Source organism: Piliocolobus tephrosceles, chromosome 2, assembly GCF_002776525.5.
Source record: "Piliocolobus tephrosceles isolate RC106 chromosome 2, ASM277652v3, whole genome shotgun sequence".
NCBI classification, from domain to species: domain Eukaryota; kingdom Metazoa; phylum Chordata; class Mammalia; order Primates; family Cercopithecidae; genus Piliocolobus; species Piliocolobus tephrosceles.
In genome coordinates, this window is record NC_045435.1 from 140762288 (window position 1) to 140780764 (window position 18477).

Consider the following 18477-nt stretch of genomic DNA (forward strand, 5'->3'; position numbering starts at 1 on the left):
GAAAGCTGACTGAACTATTTCTAAGGTTCTTTCCATCTTAGGTATTCTACAACCTTCTAGACCTTAGATACTAGCAGACATTTCTATCCATACGTATAGAAACTAAACCAAAAAAAAAAGACTAAATCAACTGGACAGAAAGAAAATAGTTTACCTCTGGTTAACAAAACTTGATATTGGAAAATCCCTTTGTCCTGGTTGGTAGCCCTTTCAGTGCAGCCCCTGGAAGTGACCATAAGCTCCCCTGAAAGGCCCAAGGTACAAGCAATTCAGGCCCACCTACGTGAAGACAATTAGTACCACTCCAAATTCATGTTTTTTAAAAAAGTTTTATCATATTTTTAAATGGTTAGCATAGTCATGGTGCCAGTGAACTTTTCCTTTAAGGTTTCACTTTCCCTTAATGCATCAAAGCTTAAACATAAACTGACTCATTATTTAGAAAATATGATAGGCTCTTTGATAAGAAATGGAAACAGCATGCTTTAGCTTTGTTGTCTCACATCACTGGTATCTGCACATACACCAAAAACAGATGGGGGAAAAAGACACAGCTGCAGGTAAACAAAACATAAACCCTACTCCATCAGAGATTAGAGAGCAAGGTTTCTTTCCTGGGTTGTGTTGGCAAATAGGGCCAAGAAACAAAGCTAATGGAGATCAAAGCAGTAGAAGAGGCTTCAGATATTTATCTTATGATATTTATATATTGTATCATAATAAATACATTTTTAGAAGACAAAAGCTTAACTCTCCCATGAAAAGATAACATGTTGCTTGGTTTTTTATTCTTATTAAGGTCATATAACCCTTATTCTTATTAAGGTCAGAATAATCTGGTTTGTGCATAGACTTATTTTAACAGAAATCCTAGTTTTATGAGATGAAAGCATCTGCTACAAACTGTCTGAGACATAAAGGTGGCTTCAACTCCCACTGAGTGATTTTCTATCAGTGCTTCTCTTTTATTTTCTCTTTTATTACTTATATTTTTGGTTTTGCATCTCTTCCTCACTTTTTTTCCTCTCCTCATAGAGAAGATTTTGTTTGTTTGTTAAATTCCCCCACCCACTCCTTGTCTTCCTTCCTGTATATTGTGGCAGCATCTCTCATTAGGGCATTTACCTTCTGATACACCTCGTCTGGGAAAATTAAAACAGGAATTGATGGGGTAGTAGTGGATGTTTGGGAAGCATGGGTGAGAGAACCCTCAGGAATAGACTCATCCTTATTATTAACTTGTTTAAGAGGCAGGTTATACTCTCCTATAAAGACTGCCATGGTTCTCTTCTCTGATATTACAAGCTCATGGTGGTCTATGGGACATCTAGTATGGGCCTTTAGGTAGGGAAAGGCTCTATATATTGTTTTGGGCTTTAAAATTGGGGAAGGAGAACATTCTGCTCCCAGGCTCAGCTCATGATCAACAGAGGTGTGGTTCCATTCCTCTACAGGCAGCTTCAGCCTTGCGCCATCTCCCCATGAAGTTGGATGATAACTTCATGGGGGCGTATCCTCCTAGTCAGAGAGGCAGGCCTCCTGTGTGCTAAAGAAATCTCCAGCTTGGGATGTTAAAACATTTCCTATTCTTTACCACCGAACTGAAAAAAATAGCTCTGACAAAAAAACCTTTCTTAATTTTCCCTGTCCAGAATTAATCTTACCTTTATGAGTGAAATCCACTTTTTCACCTGTATTATTGTGTTTTAAATAGCTTTTTATCTACCTTACATTTCTGTTTCCCCCAAAGTTAGTTGAGTGTGTCTTATTTATCTTTGATTCCCCAGGGCCTTGCACAGTGCCTGGCATGTGGTAGGCACTTAATGTTTAATAATTGGAGATAGGATATATAATACATTAATATATATTCTGTATAATATATAGTTGTTCTATTCTTTATTGGTATGCTGATAAAATATATTCATATATGTAGCTTTCCTGCCCTCATCTAAACTTAAATGAGAAGCATTTGTGACCTCCATTTTTATCCCCTTTCTGGTGTAATCTTTTGATAGCAACAACTTTTGTTCATAAATGCATTTTTCATTCCCTGTATAACCATAGAGGAGTGGCCAATTAGCCTTTGACTGACACAGTCACCCCATACCAGGGCCATAGGAGCAGTAGGTGGTGACAGGCCATAAATGCGCTTGATTTCCACCTTTCTCGCTGAAACTTCTAAAATCCATGGGCCCTGTGTCCCTAGTTTGAAGGAGCCATTATGGGATGATTGTGCCTACTTATTAATAGCCTAAGACCCAGAAGGATACAGAAGATTCAAAAAGTGCAAAAGCCCTTTTCTAAGAAATTAAGCTTGTTATTTATACCTCACCTAAGTTGGTCTTCAATCCAGTCTGCTCAATCTTGGCTAGAATTGTGAGGGGAATAAAGCAACCAACTAATTGTATAGGTATCTTTGGGAACTAGGATTTTTCAGCATGGAGGAAAGGCGAAACAGAAACAAGATAGAAGAGATTCATTTAAATTGGAATTGGAAGTATCAGTATGAATGAATATGGGTTCATGATAAATCTCATCTATTAAAAAATATACACATTTCCTAATATTTTCATTGAAATAGTCTAGAAACTAATCAAGTAGCAATGAGCTCCTCCACCCATGACTCCTTGCGGGTATAGCTGATTTTGGTCTAGAGCAGGAACTGTACAAGATTAGACTGGAATATCTGGACATAGAGATAGCATAGGAAGGATGGTATCAAGGACGACTGAGGGTATATCAAAAGTTCTCAGGAGTCAAATTGAAGAGGCTTCCACTGGCTATCTATGGGATAATTGGAACATCAATAAGAATAATAACCACAGTGGATTGAAAGCATTAAATAAGGTTTAAACCCAAGAGTTCATTATACCAAAAAGGAAAAAAAGAATCCCTCATTGGTTACCTTTGGAAGATGCTAAGTAACCAACTTAATATATTGAAAATTGTTTACATAGGAAGGAAGAAAGCTTTTATTCTGCCTTTCCTTTATGAATTATATCCCATGTTAACAAAATCATTGAGAGGGAAAGTTTCTCATTATAGAAGTACTTAAGCTAATAAGTGCCAAAGGGATAAAGAATATTCCCATTTTGCATTCCCTATTGAAATGATAGCACCTAGATATGATCACCAATGGGGGTCAACGTCACGAGAAGGGCAATCAGGCATTATATGCCACCTGATGAGGCTGTGCAGCACTGTCTATGAAATATTCTTGCTAAAAACTTGAATCTACATCTGATTAAGCCCATAGATTAGAAGTCAGCAAATTACAGCCCTTGGGCCAATCATTTCTGATGCCTGTGTTTGTAAATAAAGTGTTGTTGGAACACAACCGCAGAGGTTCACTTAATACTGTCTATGGCTGCTTTTGTTTACAGACAAAGTTGAATAGCGGTTACAGAGACCATATGGCCTGGAGCGCCAAAAATACTTACTGTCTGATCCTTTACAGGGAAAGTTTGTCAGTCCCTGCTCTGGATCTCGCTACCTACTTGCAGCAAATACAGGGGACAAGACAACGTGTTTAACGACATCATGGGGATAATCAGCACAATCCAGCTAGGAAATCCATAGGAAAAGTGACCTGTTTTCTTCAATAAATAAATTTCAGGAAGAGGGGAGGAGGACAGAAGAAGGAAAGAAAAGGGAGAGAAAAAGTGTGGAGAAGAGGAGAGGGATTGCCTGTAAAGATCAAAGCATTTTAGGGAAAATAACCACTTGCAATATATGGAATTATTTCTTCCTGACTTAAACATAGAAACCCTAAAAATATTTGCAATATATATTTACAAGAAAGTTGGGAAAATTAAAACATTGATTATATATTTGTTAGAGAGTCATGCACTACATAATGATGTTTTGGTCAGTGACAGATTGGATATATGACAATGGTTCTACAAGATTATAATAACATAATTTTACTGTACCTTTTCTATGTTCAAATATGTTTAGATACATAAATACTTACCATAGTGCTACAGTTGCCTACAGTATTTAATACAGTCAAATGCTGCACAGTTTTGTAGCATAGGAACAATAGGCTCCTATTGCTCCTATGGCTAGCATATAGCCTAGGTGTGTGGTAGGCCGTACTATCTAGTTTTGTGTAAATACACTCTATGGTGTTTGCACAATGACAAAATTGCCTAATGATGTGTTTCTCAGAACAGATTTCTGTTGTTAAGCCGTGCATGACAGTATTCAGGAATCATAACTTCTTAGGTGAGATAATTATATTGTGGTTTTGTTTTCTAAAAAAGAAATCCATCTTTTTTAAAGAGCCATGCTGAAATATTATGGATAGTATGATATGTTGTACAGGATTTGCTTTCCAATTCTTGAGAGTGAGACAAGGTAGGAAGGGAAGTGGGGGAGATTTAAATGAAGCAAGATTGAACATATTTTAACTGGGTAATGGTTACGTGGAATTCATTGAATTATTATCTTTACTTTTGTAAATGTTTGAAATTTTTTATAATAAAAATATTTATGAGTTTTTTGTTTGTTTTAGTGTATTCCAGGCTTCTCTTAGATCAATAATTGGGCATTAGCATTTTTTTTTTTAATTTTTATTTTTATTATACTTTAAGTTCTAGGGTACATGTGCATAACGTGCAGGTTTGTTACATATGTATACTTGTGCCATGTTGGTGTGCTGCACCCACCAACTCGTCAGCACCCATCAATTCATCATTTATATCATGTATAACTCCCAATGCAATCCCTCCCCCCTCCCCCCTCCCCATGATAGGTCCCAGTGTGTGATGTTCCCCTTCCCGAGTCCAAGTGATCTCATTGTTCAGTTCCCACCTATGAGTGAGAACATGCGGTGTTTGGTTTTCTCTTCTTGTGATAGTTTGCTAAGAATGATGGTTTCCAGCTGCGTCCATGTCCCTACAAAGGACTCAAACTCATCCTTTTTTATGGCTGCATAGTATTCCATGGTGTATATGTGCCACATTTTCTGGGCATTAGCATTTTGAAAAGAGCTCTCCCATCAGAGCTGCCAGTTAGAATTGGACAGGTTATGTTCTGTTCAAGAGCACCTGGATGAAGAGACTGACTGGGGTTGCGTCATCTGGAAGAAATTTTTCTAATTTGCACTAAGACACAATAGGGGCTAGTTGGGTTCACTAGGAGTTGGATTAAGGTTTTTTTTTTTTTTTCTCCCAGGTGATTCTAATTTGCAGCCAAGGGTGAAAATCAGTGGCCTGGTAGGATCATTGTTTCTCACATTTTATTGTGTATATCAATCATCTGGGGATCTTGTTAATGTGTGGATTCTGATTCAGTAGATCTGGGGAAGAGTGGAGATTGTGCTCTTCCAATCATCTTCCAGGTGATGGCTGCTGCTGCTGCTGATCCAAGGACACACTTTGAGTGGCAAAGCTATAAAATATAGTACCTGCCCACTGTGAACTTGTGGTATATCCAACAGGCTTGAGACTTTTTATTAGAAAGACAGATTGTCTAATAGGCCAAATATTTATCCAGATGCAATTGTATCCTGGACCCAAGATTCTGCATTTCTATCTAGTTCCTAGATGTTACTAATGCTGTAATTCTATAGATCACGCTTTTGATAAGAAAGCCCAGACAAAACCCAGTATCATTTTCCCTGTGTTATTACCCAGATTGCTTCCTGTAGGCATGGGCCTTTCTGATATTTCTATTTAGTTCCTAATCTCTGCTTCAATGCAGATCAGCAAGGTCAAGTTTGCTTTATTTGGCAGCTGGCACTTTCTTTAATTCCTCACTCCAGGTTTACAGCTCTTTTCCAAGTAGGCAGATCGCTTAGGTCCTCAGACTTTAATTAATGGCTCTTTATGCATATAATAATCATGACTTAGATTTGCACAACTCTTATTAGGGCTCCATGGAGGCATTGTGAATCAGCAGTGCCCAGCAGCAACCTGTTTTGAACAAACCGAGAAGCTCCTATAGCAGGAGCCCAGCCAGGTCAAGCCACCAATCACTCTTCCTTGACATCACCTTCAGTGTTGAGTCAAGGTCCTGGGAGGATGAGCTCCTGGTTGTAAGCAGTGTAGAACAGTGGTTTTCCAGTCTTCTTTCAGTTTTGGAATTTTCTGTTAGGACACAATCCTTGCTGGAAATGTAAACACCACAGCAACAGGAATACTTTTGGCAGAAAGGGGGATGAGGGTGAGGTATACATCCCTGGGGCTTAGAAAGTGTGGTGGAGCCAGTGATGGGCCATGCATGTGAGGGTCCACATGCAAATGTACATTTGTGTGTGTATGTGTAAGAAAATAGTAAGTAGGAATACTATACATTTCTGTTAACGAAATGTCCCATAGAAAGCTAATAAAAACTCATATAGAGAAGCTGTAGGTTAGAAAAGATTTAAAAAATTAGGCAATATGTTGTATCTTATAATAGTGCAGTTCAGTCAAAGAAGATAAGGAAAATCTGAGGGAAGTCAGACCAGAAGACTGGCGAGCGCAGAGTGATGAAATGTGTTGAAAATTTTCTCACTTCTGGCACCTAATTTTATTTATGTTTGGATCAGTTTCCTTCAGAGTTTGACCTCAGTTCATTAGATTCCCCAATATTGTGTGTAGTTGTTCCACAGCAGGGATAACCCTATTTTATCATATGAAAAAGATGTAGTTTGGGAAATTTAATAAAGATTACATGTATAGTTTCTTTCTTTCTTTCTTTTTTTCTATTTAGGTTTTGCCTAAAAAGTACTATATTCTCAATTTTCTCAATTGACCAAATAAATGATAAAATTGCTCAATACTTGCTCAAAAATCAATGTTTTTTGGCAGGGAGAGGTAGTAACAATGATACGGTCTGTTCTCCTTAATATATTTACTTAGTTTAGTTCAAAAGTATATTCAGTCATTTGCTCTTTAGAACTGTAGGTGTCTTTTCAGGGCAGGAGGGCCCTGTTACGTCAGCTCAGGAGGCTCTTACACATTCTTTCAAACAGTTTGAATGCTAAAGAGGAGGAACAGCTATAAGCTGAATGCTCATGAGGCAAAAAAGGGCTCACACAACACTGGCATTGGACTACTGAACCATCTCGTGGCCTCATCCAGCCACTGGGGACTCTGCTTAAAGATGTTCTGCTGTATCCTCCATCTTTCTACGTGCTGGGTGAACATTTACTTTGCCATCTGGCATGTCTGGAATTAGACTCATCACCTTCTCCTCCCTTCCTGTGTCCATGGCCAGTTTCCTTGAAAGCATCAGTTTTCCTTCAGCTCATTCTTTAAACCTTGTGCTTTTTCACCTGCTCTGCTTCATTTCTTTTTACCCCCTAAGTCTTTAATGCCTGAGTAGTCTGTAGTCTCTAAGGTTCCGACCTTTGATGTAAGACAGCCCTAGCTTCTGGCCCTGGTTCTGCCCCTTAATAGCTATGTTTCTTGTGTAAATTACTTTCCTTCTCCATTTCCTTGTTTGCAAAAGGGGGTAATACTTGCCTTAGAAGGTAATTGTAAGAATCAAATGGAATATCTAATGTGTCTAGAGTGTTGTAAGTATTCAATACATGTCAATTAGTGCTACTGTTGTTGTTAAACAAGAATATTCAGTCTTCCATATCCATTCCTTCCTTTGGTTGCCATCTAGTCCAAGCTCTGGGCCCTTCTCTCTTGTAATAGTGTCATAGCTTCTTTGCTGATTTTCTTGTTCTCCAGTCTATCTTGTCAGACTAATAGTTATTAAGCATTTTTTTATTAGCATACTCAAAAACCTTAGTAGATTCCTGTTGTCTGTCTCATCATCTAAACTCTGGGATCCCACTTTCCAGGCCCCCCTTATTTGTAGGAGCCTCTTCATAGTCTGCCTGCATTCACCTTGATGTTCCCAACCCCACTTAAACTGTTTTGTGTATTACATCCAGGATGAACCTTTCAAAACAGATCATGTCACACTCGTACAAACGCACACAACACAGAAAATCCTTCAAGGAACTCAGTATAAAATTCCAAAATCAGGTCCAACCCCTGCCTTTCTGTTCACCCTCATCTCGTATCACTCTTGCCTCTTGCTGTCTCCACATCAGCCACCAGGCCCTTTCTAAAATGTGTTTATCTAGCATGCTGCTTCCTTCATAGTCTTGTACATACTTTTTCTCCGCCCGTAATGTTCTTCTCACCCCATCTACTCATTCTTACAGCTCTTGGCATAAATGTCACTTTTTCATGGAAGCCTTTGCTGACTGAGTCAAATCTATCTGCTACCTCCTAAAACCACAAACCTATTTTTCAATGCATTTAGAACAGTTGCAATTTTACGTGTATCTAGGTGGATATTTCACAGACATATTTCTCCCTAAGTAGTTAGCGAACTCCAGGAGTGTAATTTTTGGCCATCGGTGGGTTTTTTCATTGTTTGGATCTGTGCTTGGCACAAAATAATTGGTTAAAAATACTAAATTAATGAATGGAACTTATTTTCCTCATTTCATCATGAATACCCATATTCATGATGAAGTGAGGAGATTCACGGAATCATGTCATCTCCCTTTCATCATTTTTCCACTAATATGCAATGCCCAACCTTTACCTCCAAGTTCCCTCTACCTGGAACATCCACTTTGATTGCTATGATTTACCTAAATTTATCCTTCAAAGATCAGCTCCAGTGTTTCTTCTACAGAACCTCTTAAAAAAACCGTGCTAGTCTTCATGAAGGACCCTTCTTTTTGTAAGTTTACAAATCATCATTTCATTTCACAGTTCATGATTTCTGATGTCACCCTATTTTTTCACATTATTATCCTGTTTTCCTAGTCAGATTACAAGTCTCACAGAGACCAGATCATTTCTGCATCCTGCTCAGATCATAAACCATGCTGTCCAACATATGCTAGGGGGCAAAAAATTGTTTGCCAAAACAATGTGTATGTCTAGAAACGGAACTGCAAAAAGTAGTTCTTGGAAGTTCCTAGAATGAAAGTCAGTGTATCTGGGATTCATCACAAAATGAATTTTAGTCCTTGCCTTCATCCGTGTGCCGATATCTCTAAAAATGTCCAGTTCTTAAGCTAGTGAGACTACCAATGTGACGTAAGCACTGGAAATCTCAAAAACTCCTCTCTTTGGGGTTTGAGATCAATGAAAAGGACTTGTCCTTGTCATCTTAAAATGGCAGTCTTGACCTCTCCAAGTCACAATTCACATAATTTTCTTTGATGCTTTAAATATCTTTCTGTCTGTGAAATATTTAGAATTCCAAGATATAAACTTAATAAGTTAAGTAAGCTTTTTCTAATTAGGATGAGATTTTAGGCAGCCAATTACTCTTATGCTAAACCATACAAAAAATTCCATGTGAAGTCATTTGAAAGGTAATACCAGGAAATCATTTTCAGCATCACAAGACATTAAAAAGCTTAGTTGTAGCCACCTACAAGCTGGGATATGAGATGTACAGAATGCTCAGGGCTACCTCCATGATACCTTACAGCACAGATGAGAAAGTTATTAAGTGTGTGACTATCAGGGTCTCCTGTATTACAGTATTTATAGTCTTACAATCTTGTCATATTACAAATGGGTTATATATTAGTCCTTTCTCAGGCTGCATGAAGAAATACCCGAGTCTGGGTAATTTATAAAGCAAAAAGGCTTGACTCACAGTTCCACATGGCTGGGTAGGCCTCAGGAAACTTACAATCATGGTGGAAGGCACTTCTTCACTGGGTGGTGGGAGAGACAATGAGTGCAAGCAGGGGAAATGCCAGACACTTATAAAACCATCAGATCTCGTGAGATCTCACACACTATTGTGAGAACAGCATGGGGGAAACCACCCCCATGATCCAATTACCTCAGTTATCAGTTATCACTGATAAGAATGGATATAATCACATATTTTTTTCCTTAGAGTGTAGTAGGTGTTTGTCAACATGGAGACTGGGAGACCCATAAATGATTTGTATTTACAATATCCAAAGTACATTGATGGAAAAAACTAATTTTTAATTACCAATATAAAATATTTTAAGGTATAAATGGATAATGAGTACAATGAGGTACATATACAGCCTCATGAAGTTTTATGAACACATTTTCACCCATATCACCACCACCCATATCAATATATAGCATATTTCTAGCTCTGCAGAAGACACCTTTGGGCCTTTTCCTGGCCACATTACATCTCCTGCCACAATGTAATCATTACCTGATTTCTGTTACCCTTGGTTAGTTTTGTCTGATTGTATTAGTCTATTTTCATGCTGCTGATAAAGACATATCCAAGACTGGGAAATTTACAAAAGAAAGAGGTTTAATTGGACTTACATTTCCACGTGGCTGGGGAAGCCTCACAATCATGGCAGAAGGCAAGGAGAAGCAAGTCACCTCTTACACGGATGGCAGCAGGCAAAAAGAGAGAGCTTGTGCAGGCAAACTCCAGTTTTTAAAGCTATCAGATCTTGTGAGACTTTTTCACTATCATAAGAACAGTAGAGGAAAGACCCACACCCATGATTCAATTACCTCTCACCAGGTCCTCCCATGACACATGGGAATTGTGGGAGTTACAATTCAAGGTGAGATCTGGGTGAGGACACAGCCAAACCATATCACTGATGATGAAAATTTATAAGAATGAAGTCATACACTATGTATTTTGTTTCTGGCTTCTTTTGTCAAACACTCAACCATGTTGCTATGAGTATCCATAGTTTGTTCTTTTTTTTATTGCTTTGCAGAATTCCATTGTATGAACACACCATGATATATGTCTATCCATTCTTTTCTCCATGGACAGTTCGGGTTTTCCCAGGTTTTAGTTATTATCAAGAAAAGGTGCCATGAATATTCTTATGCATGTCTTTTGATGGGACATGTGCACTTATTTCTCTCATATAAATCCCTAAGAGTGGGATTGCTGGGTCATAGGGTAGGCATATATTATTAAATTGTAGTGTATATTGCCAAATAGTTTTCTCAAGTGATTGAACAATGATGTATTTAAACTCATAAACAAAGTATATGAATACAAGCTAACTACATAGTACAAATTATGCCATTTGTTTCTGATTTATTATTATGAATTTATATTTTAAAAGTAACTTAGGCACTAAAACTTGGCCAGCCCAAGTGATAATTGGAATTAAAGGTGAAAGGAGGTTGAAAAACATTTATGGTCTAAAATTCTACTTGAAAAATTCAGCTTTATAGAAAGGCATTAAATGAATGAACCTTTAATAAATATTGTCATTTGGCAAATTACTCTTTCCTTCAGAGTGCTGGGAATTAATATTTGGAGATTAAAATTAATTAATAGTAATTTCGAAAAATGTATTAAAAAACTTATTTGGCCAGATGCGATGGCTCACGCCTGTAATCCCAGCACTTTGGGAGGCTGAGGCAGGTGGATCACCTGAGGTCAGGAGTTCGAGACCAGCTTGGCCAACATGGTGAAACCCCATCCCTACTTAAAAAAAAAATACAAAACTTAGCTGGGCATTGTGGTGGGTGCCTATAATCCCAGCTACTTGGGAGGCTGAGGCAGGAGAATCACTTGAGCATGGAGGTGGAGATTGCAGTGCGCCGAGATCCTGCCACTTCACTGAAGCCTGGGTGACAGAGTTAGACACTGTTGCAGAAAAAAAGAGAAAAAGAAACCTACTTTCCTTGATCAAACAAAAAGGAATTATTCAAAGCAGATACATGAAAAAAAATAGTGATTTGGGCTAAACGTATTGTTCTGTTGAATAATTGGAGTTTATTCCTCCTATGCTTGATAAAAATAACATCTTGATGTCCCAGGTTCATGCCAGTATTTTTATATTCATTTTTCTTTTGCTCTCATAAGGCCATAAAGTATATTTTTTCTTATGACCAGAGAATTGTCTAACTTGCTTTCCCTGTTATTTTGCAGCATCCAATTTATAAATTCTCTTGGAAAGAAGAAGATTATTTATTTATCTATTTACAAGGGAATGAAAACCACAGACCACTAAATTTTCTGTGCAGAGACATAGGGAAATGAAAAACCCCACACAGAGGTCTCCTGTCATTTCCTTCTGAATGTAAACTAAGACATGATTTTGCTTTTTCTATTTCAGTTATCTCAGGGATCTCCAGAACCAATTGAGCCCAACTTTTTCACAGCAGATTACCATTTATTACATCATTCATCCAGTGGAAACAGCCTGTCCCCAAATGACCCGACAGGTAATATCGATCAACATGGGTAATCTGGCTTTCATGAAGAAATATATTGTTTGGATCAGCAGCTATTTCTAAAAGATTGTCTTCAATTTTTTTTTAATAGAGCTTATTTTGATTATTAGGAATCTAGAAATTCCCTGAGATTTATCTTACCCAGTTGTGGCAGCTTCCTTGATCATTTATTAATATCATAAACAAACAGCAGAATCTTTGTGGGTGAGTTGTATTTCCTTTTATTTCTTTTCGCTTATCTGATGATGGGAAATCAAATTCCCTAAAGCATGCAGGGAGATAAAGAGCAAAATAAAGAGTTTAAATATTCAAAATAGAGAAACCTTGAAACTAACCTGAAGAATCCACGTTAGACACATTGAATTTTTTTTTTCTTTTGCATAAAATTCACATAGGGAGGCAGTATAGCATAGGGATTTAAAGGCACAGATTCTGGAAACCTGGGTGCCTGATTCAAATCTCGGCTAAACCATTTAGTAGCTGACTATGGGCAATTATTTAACCTCCCTGAACCCCAGTTTCCTTGCCTGTAAAATGGGGATAAATACTTGCATCATAAGGTTATAGTGAGGATTAGAGTAAAAATAAAAATGCCTATTAGTAGGGGCTCAGCATAATTGAACTCTTCTTGTCATATCTGAATTCTAAGAGGAAGCTTTCAAGCTACTCGGAGGTTTCAGTACTCCTAAATAATTTTTTAGTCTTTATAAAAGGTAGCTATATCACTTGGAGGAGTGGATAGAAGTGAAGATTTTACAGTTAAATGAAGACTTGCCATCTCTTTAGCTTGGAAAAAATGCTCAATTTTGTTGTGCTTTTGTTGTTGACGGAATGAATTACTTCATGAATTAATTGACAAACTTTCCTTTGGTCTTCTGGGATAAAGCTAACCCTATGTATGCAGAATTGTATTTAAAATAATCCCTGAGAAATCCAAGATAAAATGTTTAAAGTCATTTGCTTTAAAAGCATTTCCAAGACAGGGAAGTTTATCTGCAGGCCAAACTTCTCCTCATCCTAGAAACTCTGATGAAATGAAGAACTTTGATAAAAGTCTCTCAAAAACCTGAGGGTGAGTTGGCAAACTCCTCCCAGGGCAGCTGGATGCCCCACCCCAGAGCTGATTAGGCGTGGCCCTTGTCACAGCAGGCTGGGCAAAAGCAAAAACAGCAGAGCCTGCTGGTACTGTGGGGAATGCCTTTAAAAATGAGCCGCCAGTATTCACATTTTCATGTCTCTTCTTGACCCTAAACCCATTCTGTCTTCTCTACTTGAAGTAGCAGAGAGCTCCTGGTTCTCTACATGTCAGTGTTGATTGGTTTGAGTGAAAGCTGGTCAACACGGCTTTGGGTGGCATCGGAGTGGGTTAAGGTGCTAGTGTACCAAATTCTGATCAACCGTCATAAAGTCTGTACAGTAAGACAATCTTAAGCCAAAAGAACAAAGCTGGAGGCATCATGTTACCTGACTTCAAACTATACTACAAGGCTTTAGTAACCAAAACAACATTAACTGGTACAAAAACAGACACATAGACCAATGGAACAGAATAGAGAACTCAGAAATAGGACCATCCATCTGGAACCTTCTGATCTTTGACAAACCTGACAAAAAGAAGCAATGCGGAAAGGATTCCTTATTTAATAAATGATGCTGGGAGAACTGGCTAGCCAAATGCAGAAAATTGAAACTGGGCCCCTTCCTTACAGCTTATACAAAAATTAGTTCAAGATGGATTAAAGATTTAAATGTAAAACCCAAAATTATAAAAACTCTAGAAGAAAATCTAGGCAGTACCATTCAGGACATAGGCATGGGCGAAGATTCCATGACAAAAATGTCAAAAGCAATTATAACAAAAGCAAAAATCCACAAATGGGACTTAATTAAAGAACTTCTGCACAGCAAAAGAAACTATCATTAGAGGTTACAGACAACCTACAGAAAGAGAGAAAATTTGTGCGTCTAACTATCTGACGAAGGTCTAATATCCAGAATCTGCAAGGAACTTAAACAAATTTACAAAAAAAGCTACCCCATTAAAAAGTAGGCAAAGGACATGAACAGACACTACTCACAGGAAGACCTGGCAGAGAGCTCCTGGGCCTCTGGAGCTCCTTATGTGGCCAACAAACATATGATAAAAAGCTCAACATCACTGACCATTAGAGAAATGCAAATCAAAACCACAATGAGAAACCATCTTGTTCCAGTCAGAATGGCAGTTATTTAAATGTCAAGAAACAACAGATGCTGGCAAGGCTGTGGAGAAATCGGAATGCTTTTAGACTGTTGCTGGGAACGTAAATTAGTTCAACCATTGTGGAAGACAGTGCAGTGATTCCTCAAAGACCTGGAACCAGAAATACCATTTGACCCAGCAATCCCATTACTGGGTATATACCCAAAGAAAAATATATCATTCCCTTATAAAGATACATGCACACATATGTTCATTGCAGTACTATTCACAATAGTAAAGACATGGAATCAACCCAAATGCCCATCAGTGATAGACTGGATAAAGAAAATGTGGTATATATACACCATGGAATATTATGCAGCTATAAAGAGGAATGAGACATGGATGGAGCTTTGCAGGGACATGGATGGAGCTGGAAGCCATTATCCTCAGCAAAATAACATAGGAACAGAAAACTAAACACCAAATGTCCTCATTTATAAGTGGGAGCTGAACAATGCAAACAGATGGACACAGGGAGGAGAACAACACACACTGGGGCCTGTCGGGGTGGTGGAGTGGGTGAGGGGAGGGAAAGCATCAGGATAAATAGCTAATGCATGCTGGGCTTAATACCTAGCTAATGAGTTGACAGGTGCAGCAAACCATCATGGCACATGTTTACCTATATTACAAACCTGCACATCCTGCACATGTATCCTGGAACTTAAAATTAAATTAAATGTAAAAAAATAAAAAGTCTGGCCAGCCATTATAAGCATATTATATATGCTTATAATATACATTATATATATAATATATTATATATAATATATATAATATAATAGCCATTATAAGCATATTATATATGCTTATAATATAAATATATATTATATATAATATAATAGCCATTATAAGCATATTATATAGGCTTATAATATAAATATACATATTATATATGCTTATAATATACACATGTTGGAAAGCTGTAGGCAAGAGGATGACTTGAGCTCAGGAATTCAAGACCAACCTGGGCAACATAGTGAGACCCTATCTTTACAAGATGATGATGATAATAATAATAATAGTAATAATAAACATTTTAAAAGTCTTCTGGCAATAAATACATTTGTTTGCTCTAGGCAGTTATATGAAAGGATCAGATCTTTGCTGTCTTTCACATCTATATCTGCCTCCCTGTAAGAATCCATTTTCTTTCTAATGTATATTTATTCTTCTTGGCCTGTGGATGAGGGAGAGTTTCTTAATCAGAAAACACCCTTCAGGAAATTTGCATTTGGAATCACCCCTCAATTGCCCTTAACACATACACACACCTCTAACTTAATTGGACACTATGAGCAATGCCCCTTAATCTCCGTATATCATTTTGTGATGGCCATGCCCAAGGAAGTCAGTTATTAAAGAAAAAAAAGCAAAACATTTGAATATTCAAAGCCAAGGCAGATGCTTTGGAATTTGCTTGTTCCATCTTTATCATTAAGAAGTTGACCTGTTTGCCCTGTGGTTGAAGTCATAATTGCCAGTATAGAATAAGAAAATGTGAACCCAAATGTCAGACTTTCCATAATTTATCTTTTTCAGGCTTACCAACCAGCTTTGAATTGGAGGAAGGAATAACATATGAACAGATGCAGGTGAAGTTTTTGCAGTGTCTCTGAATGATTTTATTTTGTTGCTTTTAATTCAATACTAACCTGATTTTTTAAAAAAATTTAGACTGTGATTGAAGAAGTCCTTGAGGAAAGTGGCTATTACAATTTTACATCCAACAGGTAAGAACTGGAGTTTACTTTCAATTGTGAAAGATGAATTGAGGTCATCAGATGTTATATCTAATTTCTCTATCCTTTATTCCAGAGTTTTTTCTTTTTTTAAATTTTATTGTAAATACTTTTATAAAATATCTTTGCTTAGACTAGATACATCTATAAGTAGAATATGTGTGCCCATTTTTGTGTGGACACAGTTGCTGTATTCTCAGTTGAAACAAAAAGGGTGATTGCTTAGTAGAAATTTATTCCCATAAAAAAATAAACATAAGTAAATGGAAAAGCATTTCCAGATTGGTTTTTTAAAAATTAAATATTTGTTTGTCTCATTCTAGAAGAGCTGAAAACTCACTCCTATCACTTAAATCTACCCACTATTTGCACAGAAGGCTAGGGACAAAGTGCAACTGAACAAATAATCATTTCTTGTGAATTTAAGATATATTTGTGGAGAAGAGACTTTGCTATTATATGTTGCCGTTTGTTTACCCTAAATAAGAAACCTCCATTTACTGGAGCTGTATGTTATCTTCCAATATACCTATTATTGGTGTTCTAAGAATATAGGCTATTTTATCAATTGCATCAATTTTTATAATTTTACTTTTGGAAATAGTGTTGGCACAACAATTTGAGTACAATTAGTTTTCTAAGAAGTTATTCAAGAAAAGTTTTATAATCAAGCAAATTAGTATTATAAGTGATTGGAGCCTGCCCACTGGGGAAATCTAAGAGCTGGTATAGAACATGTACCAGGACCATCCCACACAAATGAGTGAGAGAGCTGGGGTATTTATCGTAAACTCCAATTTCCATCAGTCATTGTTTAAGGCCTTTCCCTAGGAAGTGTTAATTCCCTGTTTTTTTGTTTTGTTTTGTTTTGTTTTCTGGCCTTTTGTAAATATGAACAAAGACTCCAGGGGTCAGATAAATCTTCAGGAAAAGAAATGCAGGTATTTCTTTATCGAAATGCAGGTATTTCTTTATTGAATTCCTTTATGTATTGGCAGGTAGAAATCCGCCAGCATGCTTTGAAGTGGAATAGATAGGGGTATGGGCGTTTACAGTGTCTGCTACACAGGAGTTGTCTCTTGACTTACCTAAGGAGCCTACTCATTGCTGAGTCATCAAATTGATTGCAAGTATCCACACACACTCTCTATATAGGACACAGTTGTTTTAGGAGGCATAGTCCTTTGGAGTATATTCTCTCAAGTGGTCTTTTATGCCTGGAGGAACTGCCTTCCTTTTCAATTATTGAAGCTATTTTGTGACCACTATTTAAATTATTCCGGAAGTCTTTAACAAAGATGACTACTAACAACGGGAAGAGAAAGAGGGCGCAAGAACATCCTGTTAAGGTCATTATATAGAAATTAGATTCTTTTTTAATGTTAGTCTCCAGTGTTTCTTCTCCTTTTTCTTCTTCTCCCATTTCAAGGAGTTTTTCTTATGAATCACAAGTAAAATTATTCAACTACTTGCTCTTTCGACTTGATAATAGAGTTTCAAAATACTACCTGTATAAATGTAGTTCTGTTGTGATTTGTAACTGCAGAGGAACGATGAGTAATTCTCATTTTCTAAAGATATATCGTTAATAGAAATTATCATCTCCACAACTACTCTCCTCCCACCATCCCTGGAGAGATTTTTGAATTTTCATTTTCTATTCAAGGGCTGAGTATATACAGCCTTTCATGGATAGTATGAATGTTTCTGTTTTTAACTCTGAGCCTTATTATTTCAGGTGCCCTTGGCTTGTACTGGGGCAAAGATCACTCTTGTCATTTTATCTGCATTTCCTCAGAGACTTGGGATCATGGGCAAGGAATGTCTTCATATTTTTTGCAGAAAATCATTTAAATATCAAGGAAAACTAAGTGTGCAAGGAACTTAAGGAAGCTATTACAAGTACTTTTATTTTCCCTTTATTAAAAAATATTTAAGTCTTATTTTGGAATTGATCATTATTCTTTTTCAATTCTACTTTCATTAGATTTGTAAACAGATCTAGTTGCAGATACACTGCTTTATTAAAAGACATGCAAATTTTCTTATTATGATAAACAGATAATAGGATGCCTTATAACAAAGGCAAAAAATTATTCAGTTATATTTGTAATTGTGAATATAATATGAAGGTATTATATTCATACCTTGGAACAGTCAAGTTTAAGCAATATAAGTTGGGTATTACATTAAATTTCCTTAAAGTGCTCTAAATTAAAATGAATCACATTTAAAAATCCATATATCCATGGTATTCCCTTTTTGGCTCCTTCCTTCCTTCCTTCCTTCCTTCCTTCCTTCCTTCCTTCCTTCC

General features: G+C 37.0%; 1 protein-coding gene across 5 annotated transcripts in view; it reads left to right on the forward strand.

The window, feature by feature from the left end:
• The window catches only part of NEK10 (NIMA related kinase 10), a 272215-nt gene that overhangs the window by 251046 nt on the left and 2692 nt on the right, over window positions 1–18477 (forward strand). For all 5 annotated transcript variants that reach the window (XM_023207271.2, XM_031935258.1, XM_031935259.1 and 2 more), the window contains 3 exons: window positions 12059–12167; window positions 15964–16016; window positions 16099–16154. In XM_023207271.2, the coding sequence (XP_023063039.1) occupies window positions 12059–12167; window positions 15964–16016; window positions 16099–16154 (218 nt within the window). The remainder of the gene's footprint in view (window positions 1–12058; window positions 12168–15963; window positions 16017–16098; window positions 16155–18477) is intronic.